The sequence below is a fragment of the Limulus polyphemus genome, unplaced genomic scaffold, assembly GCF_000517525.1.
Source record: "Limulus polyphemus unplaced genomic scaffold, Limulus_polyphemus-2.1.2 Scaffold533, whole genome shotgun sequence".
Classification (NCBI taxonomy): Eukaryota; Metazoa; Arthropoda; class Merostomata; order Xiphosura; family Limulidae; genus Limulus; species Limulus polyphemus.
Window position 1 is genome coordinate 243426 of NW_013666143.1, and position 11168 is coordinate 254593.

The 11168-nt window shown below is 28.8% G+C and overlaps 1 protein-coding gene across 1 annotated transcript; it reads left to right on the top strand.

Moving 5' to 3' along the window:
- The first annotated feature begins 584 nt into the window (after positions 1–584).
- Positions 585–10593, top strand: LOC106458924 (vesicle transport protein GOT1B-like). Its single transcript, XM_013918492.2, has 5 exons — positions 585–753; positions 3074–3165; positions 4550–4728; positions 7779–7860; positions 10408–10593. Exons 1-5 carry the CDS (start codon positions 729–731, stop codon positions 10450–10452), a joined length of 423 nt encoding a protein of 140 aa, XP_013773946.1. The 5' UTR covers positions 585–728; the 3' UTR covers positions 10453–10593.
- Positions 10594–11168: the final 575 nt, after the last annotated feature.

Sequence of the window (11168 nt, forward strand, 5' to 3'; positions counted from 1 at the left end):
TAAACAATAAACAGAATCAAGAAAAATGAAATAGAAATTGCTACTTCATAGCTTAATTGGACTTTGAAATAAATTTTAAACCTACTTGCTTAAATGTACGTAGCTTGAGAGAGTAAATCATACAGTAAAAACACTTTATTTGGATGAAAAAAGTTACATTGTACCGAAGTTGTCCTAAACACTACACCGAATTAAAGGCACAACAAAATTTACATTTTTAGCTAAACGGTCTAACTTGCCTGATATTATTCGAAGTTAGCGTGTCATAACACAGTTCTTATTGCCTGGTGTAAGCTGTCTTAATTTGTTTACTGAAGGAAACATCAAATTATGAAAGCATGCAAATCGTTACCTGAATATCATGTAAATGAAAATTGCATTCGTATTTATGCCGCTTTCTTATGTATTATGATAAAATGAAAAAGTAAAATAGTTTTACCTAGAAGCTACCTTTAACAAATTTTAATATTTTAATTTTTCTATTTAAATTATTATGTTCTATCCGAAGTATTTAATTATAAGATAAAAACTTAGAAATATCATAATTATTGATTACAAATTAAATATCTTTTTAACATACGAGAGGACGCAACGATAGTAAACATGTCCACACCATGATGTTTTACTTTTAAGCTGACGTGGAGATGTTTTTTTTTAACATCTTTTACTTTATATTTACCAATAACAGTTAACTCGCATTGAAATAATTATATTTTTTATTCACCAACATGTTCCAAGTATCTGATTTCCAAAGTAAGTTGCTTTTCGACGGACAACGTTTTTAGTGTCTAATTATATAATGTAAATATGATTACATATAAATTACAATATTATTAACTTAATTATATAGCGGTTTTAGTGCTACAGTTTGTAAATATATTATATTACTTATTATTAGTAATATTAGTAGTAGTAGTGTCACTATTGTGCTGGTTCGCCAGTTCTTCTGAATGATAGTAAAGTTAATTCAAATAAAATAATATAAATATTGAATAGATAATCGATATTAAAAATAAAATAAATAAACAAATAAAACTGTATTGTTACCATAAAAATCTGATTTATAAATTACTAACAATTATTACAATTCACTTGCTCTCTCTGGTTATTATATAATAGTAGTTGGTCATGAAATTTGATATAAATAGACCTTCACCACTACTGTATCTGTAATAATATCCCAGCCAGCCAAATAATCCCTGGTGAAAGGCCTTATTCAGTTATTGGTACTGGATTATCCAGTAGATATAGCAGGTGTAGTGTGATTAACATATTATAACATATTCTTCTTTATTTGTACTCTTAAGTTCTTAGAATAGTATTACTAGTAAAGTAATACTAGTTTATTTCTGCTGTATTAGACCAAGCAGTAATTAACTGATGACAATAATATGTAGAATAGTAGTTTGACAGTTGAGCTGCACAGCCTTGCATTCTAATTTTATACAGTTTAAGCACTTGGACAACTGTAGTTATATCTTGGCTAGTCTAGAAAAGAATGGGTAAGAGCAAGGATTTTTCCAACTTTAATAGTCTACAGGCATATGGTTGATGACTGTCTAGCAAGACTTAATCAGCTGTTCAAAGATTTTAATGAGTCTTTTATTCAACACTAAGAATAATCAAAATGTTGACACCAGGATTTTTAAAAACTGAATATTTATTAGAATGTTCACAAGTTGAACAGAACTAAACTCATAATTCTAAAGTTACAGGCTCAGACTTTTACAAAGAGTGCAACTGAACTCTTTAACTTCTGACTCAACAATACAAATTTGAAACAAGCTATGAAAAAAGAACCGGAAAAAAGAAACCTAAGTTTTTAAATTATCAAAAAAATCTACTTAATAAAACAACAATTACAAACTTTGTTGATTAATTATAACCTACAATATTTCCAAGCTCTAACCTCAGTTTCAAGCAATATCTGACAGCTCCACATTCTCAAACATCTGGCATTTCAGTCTGCATTTTTACTTTATATGCTTATTTGCTGCTATGTGATGAAATTGCAACTTGGCACAGGACAATTACTAGCTATTGACAATATGTCTGATCAGCTTGTTTATGTAGGATGACAGATTGATTTACATATGGTCAAATTTTTATTGTATCCAGCCATACCATCCAAAAAACATTAAGAAAATTGTATAAGGCAGTTGATGACCAATCCAAAAGCTGCTCATCTCAGATGCAAAAGTTCACAGTTTCATTAGTGTTTCACACTGTACATGGTGAATGATTGTTTCACCATTGGAAACTTTTGAAAATGATGTAACATAATGATGTGGGGAGTATCCTTGTGGCAGGGGTGGAATCTTTGGTTCTTTTAAAAGGGTCATAACACCAACATCATGCTGATCATGCCCAACCCATTAGTTAATGAAAGTTGCTTTGTTGAATGAACAAGAAGACTTGGATAATATGAACTTTTATATGATTAGCAAGAGAGAGAGAGAGAGGGAAGCTTTATAAAAGATCTAACAGTTACAATAAATTGAACAGATGATAATACAGCATCTTTTCACTTTGAAGCTTCTTTTAATATTGTAGATACATTTTATTATTTCCACTCTGTAGATCTTATTGTAGTTTTATTTGTTTTTCACAATATATGCAAAACTGTTTATGGCATGGTGGGTTAAAATTGATATATGTTTATATAAATATTTAATATATGTACATTAATTATTTATATATATTGTTCATGGAACAAGTTAGTTAATTCTATCATTAATTTTAAAAAAGTTAAAATTTTCACAAGAGACTGATTTTTGATGAAAATGACTAAGAATTTTAGAGAAATAAACAAATAAAATTAATTGATGAAACTGTTTTAAATATATTAATAAAGCTTTGTTCTTACCTTTCTGACAATATAAAATGGTAGGAATGTATAGGTTTACCTCTCAATGTTTTGGTCTTCTCACATAAAGGTATTTATAATCATAAGACTAAAATTAGTAAGTGAGTCAGAAATCTATTGTATGTATTGTTTTTCTTTGTGTTCATTAATTATTAAAATACAGAACTGTGTATACTTTAAAAAAATGTGATTTGATACTTTCCACAGAAATTGGTGTTGGACTAACAGGATTTGGTGTGGTTTTTCTCTTCATGGGTGTGATATTTATTTTTGATAGAGGACTTCTTGCAATTGGAAACGTAAGTGAAATCAGTTGCATTTGTCGAGAAGGGATTTTATAGTGGAATTGACATGTGATGTATAGTCTTTTAAAAAGGTTTTATGTAATAATCCATACTGTCATGGGCACTTTAAATGCCAGTTTTTGTGCAGATAGTGATGTATTTGCATTAAATGATTTATTACCTGCCAAGCAAGAATATTTCATTAATCCTTGTTTTATCTCTGTCTTTGTGTTATAATAAATTAGACGATGAAATAGTCTCTTTTTCTTTCACAACAAATATTATATCAGAAATGATCAACCCATTATTTAAGTGTCATAATCTGTCACTGATACTAAAATATTTTTTTTCTTAAAACACAACTGTTTTTACACTACTGTATCAGCCTAATTTTTTACCACAGTTAATATGTATATATTTTTATAAGTAATAATTGAAATTATTGGTTCTTGTTGAAATTCTATAAATACAGAATTGAGAAAAACAAAGACAACTGTACATTTCACAAATATTGCATTTATTTCCACCATGATTTTGCCAGTAAAAGTTCATCAGACATCAACAGGTACCATCGTCTTTACTGACGAAACCATGGTAGTAATAAATGAAATATTTGGGAAACATACAATTGTCTTTGTTTTCCTCAACTCTGTAATTTATTTTTTTTTTCAGAAGTGGAATCATGACTCTCATGTTGATGAATTTATTTTTCTTTCAAAACAATCATAATTAGAAGGGCTTATTTTATAAAATTTTAAAAATATAGGTTTTAATTGTAACATGTTATGAGTTTTTTGTACATATCAATTTTGCTACCATAGAAAGTGGATTAATGTACAAGTCAGGTTTTGAAAGTTCTTTTAGTTCATCAGACATAGTTATATTTCAGTCACTCAGAAAAAAAAACAAAAAGAGTAGAAAGTACCTTTTAATTTAAATTGTTCTAACATTGTTATGAACAAATATTCTTTAATTAAAACTGTTCTAACATTGTTATGAACAAATATTCTTCAATCAAACTGTACTTATATTTTTAAGAACAACTTATATTATTATTATGAACAGCGATATATGTAATGATTTCTTAACGATACAAATTATTTTTCTCTGCCATGTATTGTTTGGGAGAAGGAACCCACACTCATACAGTATAGTGGGGAAACATTCAAACATGCCTGTAGAATATAAGTTCAGGCTAAAAAAATTCTAAGCAGGATTTTAAGTATTTTGCTGGGTCTTTGAATACAATACCGTCAAAATAACGTGAGATTCATTATCAAATGACTAAAGTTTATTCAAAATTCACTGAAATTTAAAATCTTGGCATTTACATGGAAACAGTTCAAGAGTAATAAAATAAGAATCTGCTGACTATATATATATATTTTTCTTTCTTCAGATATTGTTCATATCAGGATTAGCTTTTGTCATTGGCTTGGAAAGAACATTCCGGTTTTTCTTTCAACGACATAAATTAAAAGGATCTGCAGCTTTTTTTGGTGGACTATTTCTTGTATTATTTGGTTGGCCTATTATAGGGATGTTAGTTGAGACATATGGGTTCATCTTGCTTTTCAGGTATGTTTATCATGCTCTGTGAACTGTTAAAAGTTATTATTTAAAAACAGTTAGTTATTAAAATAGTTATTTATATTTGATCAGAGTTGAATTAACAAGCCAAAAGACCTAATTTATAGACTTTTTAAAACATTTCATAAAATATTTATTGCTTAGATATACTAACAGATTGTTAATATTCCTTTCAATGCCACCTACTCTTCTAATGCTCCAAATCTCTGTTGTATTTATATTCATGAAGGTAAGTTATACTATAAGTTTCACTTAAACCTGTAGTTCATAAGAAAGAAATTTAACATACGGTGAAATCAGCTATTTTGCTAATACAATACTAATTAATTTATAATACAACTCATAATTAACCCAAGAGCTTTTAGCTCCTCTGGATTAATATCATTATTTATGTATTGTACTAATTAATAAAAAATTATAATAACAATCATTCATTTTGTTACCTTAAACAAATCTTCTATATTTCTACGATTAATCAAAGAATCTCTTGCAAATACTTAAATTTTGTTATGTTATTTTCATTTTATCATTAATTGTACAATATTAAATAATTTTGGTGCTAAATAACTAAAATAGTTATGGATAAAATCCTATTTTAAGTATTGGAATTTTGTATTTAAATCCCTATATTCTGTTAGGATAAACATCAATTTCTATTTTAAAAAATTGTATACTTTATAAGGAATAATATTCCATATATATTAATATATATCTCACAGGAAATATTTTTAGTAAAGTATACCTGTTATAAGTTGTTTTATTTTTATCATTATGTGGTGTTATGTTTTTATAATATTATTCTGTAATGATACAATTGGATTTAGTGTGATTGGATAAGATTCTCCCCATATAAGAATTCCATATCGAATTACTGACTATCAGTGAGAAACAAGGAATTTTTAACATCTGAATGATTTATTCAAAACCTGAAAGTGACTATGTTTTGAGAAGTAATTTTATCAGTATTTAAAATTCTCTAATAATGATAGTGCCTGAAAGAAATTAAAATTTGTTGAATGACTTCAGAATGATTGAACTTTAGCTTCAGTCTGTGGCCAAGCAGTCTGTTTTATTTGGAGACTGTTCACTCATCAAAAGCACATTCCCTTACACTTGACTTGATTATTGCCTTGAAGTGTGCATGTTCTTGAATGTAAGTGTGGAACCACGTTGTGTTATATTCAGACAAAATTATCTAAAGAAATAAATATAATGTCTTCAAGTGAAGTAGTGTCACTACTGAATATCCAGGTTTAAAAATGCATCGTGTGTAAGGTAAATACTACTGTACGTGTGTCAGGTAAATACTACTGTACGTGTGTAAGGTCAATATTACTGTACGTATGTAAGGTAAATACTACTGTATCTGTGTAAGGTAAATACTACTGTACGTATGTAAGGTAAATACTACTGTACATATGTAAGGTAAATACTACTGTACGTATGTAAGGTAAATACTACTGTACGTGTGTAAGGTAAATACTACTGTATCTGTGTAAGGTAAATACTACTGTACATGTGTAAGGTAAATACTACTGTACCTGAAGGTAAATACTACTGTACATGTGTAAGGTAAATACTACTGTATGTGTTTAAGGTAAATATTACTGTATGTGTGTAAGGTAAATACTATTGTATCTGTGTAAGGTAAATACTACTGTACGTGTGTAAGGTAAATACTACTGTACGCGTGTAAGGTAAATACTACTGTACGCGTGTAAGGTAAATTCTACTGTACGTGTGTAAGGTAAATACTACTGTACATGTGTAAGGTAAATACTACTGTATCTGTAAAGTTAATACCATTGACACAAGTTTTTTGTGTTATTTACTGTGGAGTTACACATGTATGTATTGTTACTTATGATGCTGGTTGAGAAAAAATTTTTAACAAAAATTTGTTTAATGTTTTTAAAGCCTTTAGTATAGAAAACTATTAATGCCTGTTTTGTTATAATTTTTTGTCTGAACAGCTTCGTTAAATTGTTTTTAAAGAATGTTGGTATAAAACTAAAATTTTTATTATTATCCAGAGAAAGATCTAGTCTTAAAACTGTAGGTGTAGATAACAAACAATCTTCCACCCAAACAATTTAAATAGGAAATCTGTTTTTATTTCTTTGAATCACAGTGTGTGTCAAACAATGCTTGAGTAATCTTAAGCACATAGTTACTCTGTGTAGTTGAGAATGTTGTTGAGTAAGAAATGTGATCCTTTGGTAGGAAGTTCATAGATTCTAGAAACATGTTTAACATTTTCACTGTTATGGACTTAGCTGTACAACCTCATCTGGAGACATTTTACATGAAAACAAGCACAGGAAACCTTACTATGAAACTAAAACTCTTATTCCTTCAGCTTATATTCTTTATTAGTGATATTTTTCTTGATGTTTAATTGTAAGAAACCTAGAAGAAAATGTTTGGAAGTGCAGAATTATTAGATGAAAGAATATACTTCTTTGGTGAAGATTAAGAATGGTAAAATATTATTGGATGCATTCTTGGTGGTCTAACACTAAAATATTCTATTTCTAATTTTTAAGTTTCAGCAAAAACAACTTGTTTTCTCCAGCTGAGATCATGAGTTAAACATGTGTTAATACCAAATTTTCATTTTATTTAGTATCAAGAGTTCCATGCCATAAGTATGATAGATAAAAGTTAAGGGATTTCAATTCTTACAAAAAATTAACTTATGCAACTTACTGAAATATTTGTATTTCCTTTTACTTCAGGATGCAATTTAAAGTTGTAATAGCTTCACTGACTTCACAAAATGTTACTCATTTAATGCAAAACTTCCAAAGAAGCATTCAGTTTACTTAGAATAAAAAGGGAAAATTATGACTATACATAAATATACACTGTATCTATTTTCTCACAGATAATTACATTTTGCTAAGATGGAGTTATATTTTTCAAAATAAAATCATATTTAATGCAACTTCAAATAGAACAAGAAATATTTCTTTTTTCTAAGTTAAAGAAAAATTTTTTTTTACTCTGGTCATCATGCTATTGTTTTTTTCTGTTAGTGGGTTCTTTCCTGTAGTAATAAACTTTCTACAAAGAATTCCTGTTGTGGGGACTTTGCTGTCGCTACCATTCATCAATAAGGTATGGTTAAGCTGTGCCTTTTTTATATTTTGTTGTTAATACACTGCCATCAGATCATGTCAAACATACAACATAACAGTTACCTTGTTCAATCTCTGTTGTTAACACACAACCAACAGAACATTTTAAACATACAACATAACAACTACCCTGATCAATCTGTTGTTAACACACAACCATCAAAACATTTTAAATATGCATCATAATAGTTACCTTGATCAATCTGCTGTTAACACACAGAACATTTTACTTTTTTTTAATGTAAGGTTTTTTACAAGCATCTGCTAACTTTTAAAGAATGCCATAAAAATATTTAATTGAGATGCATGTGTAACTGAAGAGAACAGATTTTTGATTAATTGAGAAACAGAATATTTTTGGATTTAAAAAATAATTCTCTCAGCTTGCATAGCATTACTATAGTAATAAGTATATTAGAATTTGCTTGGATAAGTGACCCCATTTTCATTATGAAGATGAGCATAAGCTTCTTAAGTTTGTGTGTAGCTGTAATTTAGTTGTTTAAAACTTATAATTTTCTTTATATTTATACAAGTAAACCTCTTCATCAAATTAATTTACAACATTCTATAAAACCAAGCAGTAGCCTTCTAATCTGAAGCAAGAAATTCATTTAAACATTGCACATTAACTTCAATTGTGTTCCATAGATGGCACTTGTATCTTTATCACATGTTACTCCTGGTGTCACTCTAGTTCAAATCAGGGATTTATAAAGGTCTTTTCATCACATCACTCATCTCTAATTCTGTTCAGGTTTCTAAGAAGATTGAAAGTGAATAAAGTAACTATCTTATATTTTATTGTAGTTGAAACTACATTTTAAATTTAGTTAAGACAAAAGAAAGTAGACACCAGATGGAACTTTTATCCTGTGAACATAGAAGTCAGGGGTAATTGTTAATACTTCAAAAGATACATCATGGGTATTTGTTAACTTTGAAAACAGACATCAAGTGTATTTCTAGGTTATTGAGTACTTGTCAGCTTTATAAACCAGTATCCTATGTAACTGCTGGGTTTAAAACAGCTATTAGGTATTTTTGTAAGGTATTTAAACTAACATCAGTAAAAATTGTTAGCTTTTTATGCCAGCATCATTGTTAATTATTAGGGGCTAGGAATGGCTTAGTTGTTATCATTGTTGACATAAGGAGTGTGATTCTTATCCCTTCATTGCAAAAGAAATAATAAATCACACTCCAAACATTGGAGCTCTGATTCCATTATAAATGTGACGATCAACTCCCACTACTTTACGACAACAACCCAAAGGTTGGCAGTGGGTGATGCTGACTAGCTGCTTTCTTTCTAGTCTGTCACTTCAAAATTAGAGATAGCTTAAACAGATAACCCGTGAGTAGCTTTACAAAAATATTCAAATGAAACTAAGTAATTGTTGACTTTATAACCAGTATCAGGGGTAATTGTTAGTTTTATAAACCAACATCAGGGGTAATTGTTAGTTTTTATAAACCAGCATCAGGGGTAATTGTTAGTTTTATAAACCAACATCAGGGGTAATTGTTAGTTTTATAAACCAACATCAGGGGGAATTGTTAGTTTTATAAACCAACATCAGGAGTAACTTGTGGGTTATAAAATGGACATCAGTTGTTTTTTATTAGGTTATTAAGCCAACATCAAGGGTAATTATTAGATTTTAATATGGACATCAAAGATAATTGTCACTTTTTTAATGAAAACAAGTTTTCTTTTGATAGAATTAAGATATCAAACGAATAAGAAAACTCGCTTTGGTTTTTAGGTCTCACACTATTGCACACTAAGTAACAGATCTTGTTTAATGTTTGTAGGTCTCACACTAAGTAACAGAACTTGTTTAATGTTTGTAGGTCTCACATGATTGCACACTAAGAAACAGAACTTGTTTAATGTTTGTAGGTCTCACACTATTGCACAATAAGTAACAGGACTTGTTTAATGTTTGTAGGTCTCACACTATTGCACATTAAGTTACAGAACTTGTTTAATGTTTGTAGGTCTCACACTATTTCACACTAAGTAACAGATTTTGTTTGATGTTTGTAGGTCTCACACTATTGCACACTAAGTAACAGAACTTGTTTAATGTTTGTAGGTCTCACACTATTGCACACTAAGTAACAGAACTTGTTTAATGTTTGTAGGTCTCACACTATTGCACACTAAGTAACAGAACTTGTTTAATGTTTGTAGGTCTCACACTAAGTAACAGATCTTGTTTAATGTTTGTAGGTCTCACACTACTGCACACTAAGTAACAGAACTTGTTTAATGTTTGATTATGGTTAGTAAGTTACCTAATGTGAGTTAATATGAAAACAGCAGGTAGATGTAAAATTATAAATCTCATACTGCCTTCTAGAATACTGTATATGCAAACAAAATGTCAAAATTTTAATTTAGAACCAAGTTTATGTAGTCTTAAAACTTGAGATCTTTTCTTGTGGTTCAAAAATGGATATTTTAATGATAATTTATGTACTAGTAGCTTATTACTAAAACAGTATTTTAAATCCCTAGGTTGTAGACAGGATAGGAAATGATCCTACCAGATCAATAGTATGAGAAGAGTTCTAGCTATTGAAGAAAATTGCATTTTTATAAAACCAACCAACATCTAGGCAAGATTGTTCATATGCAATGGCAATACAGAATAATAAGTGAAATTTTGTGACCCACTAAAATATTCATCCTACTAGGATGGGGCACTCGACCACAAAATAATGTAAATTTTAGGTTATTATTTTCTCTCTGCCAAAACAAAATATCTTATATTTATTTTATATGCATAATTATGTGTATTTAGTGAGACTTCACCCACAAAGTGTGGCCTCACAAAACTTTTTTTTCATGTCCTGTATTTTACAGGGAGATTTTTACAATTTCAGAAAAAGTTTGAATCATTTTTTTTATATAAATTGTAAACATTAATGAAATATATTTTTGTAATTCCAATATTTTTGTGACATGAATAATTTTCAATTGTCAACAGTTTTATCACTCAAGCAATAAAACAGCATTATGAAGCCTAAGCTGAAACTTTCATAAAGTAAAAATGTTTATCCTTATAAGAAGCATAAGTATATAAATGATTAAAAATGAAATATATGTAGTTAGTGTACTGTGCTTTTAAAATATGTTTGGAAATATTTGTATATACCTCTGTAAGAATCAGTAAAGTCACTTTATGTTAATTCTTGTGTTGTTTTCATTACCATAACTGTCATACATCCATCACTGAATATGATAATAACTCTACGAGTAATAAGTCTTTAGGAATT

What these genes read in the sequence shown, in the direction of transcription:
- LOC106458924 (XM_013918492.2), top strand. Translation starts at nt 729, where the DNA reads ATGTTCCAAGTATCTGATTTCCAAA. An exon ending in CCAAGTATCTGATTTCCAAA is followed by an intron (nt 754 to 3,073) that starts GTAAGTTGCTTT and finishes TACTTTCCACAG; the next exon opens with AAATTGGTGTTGGACTAACA. An exon ending in CGCTACCATTCATCAATAAG is followed by an intron (nt 7,861 to 10,407) that starts GTATGGTTAAGC and finishes TTAAATCCCTAG; the next exon opens with GTTGTAGACAGGATAGGAAA.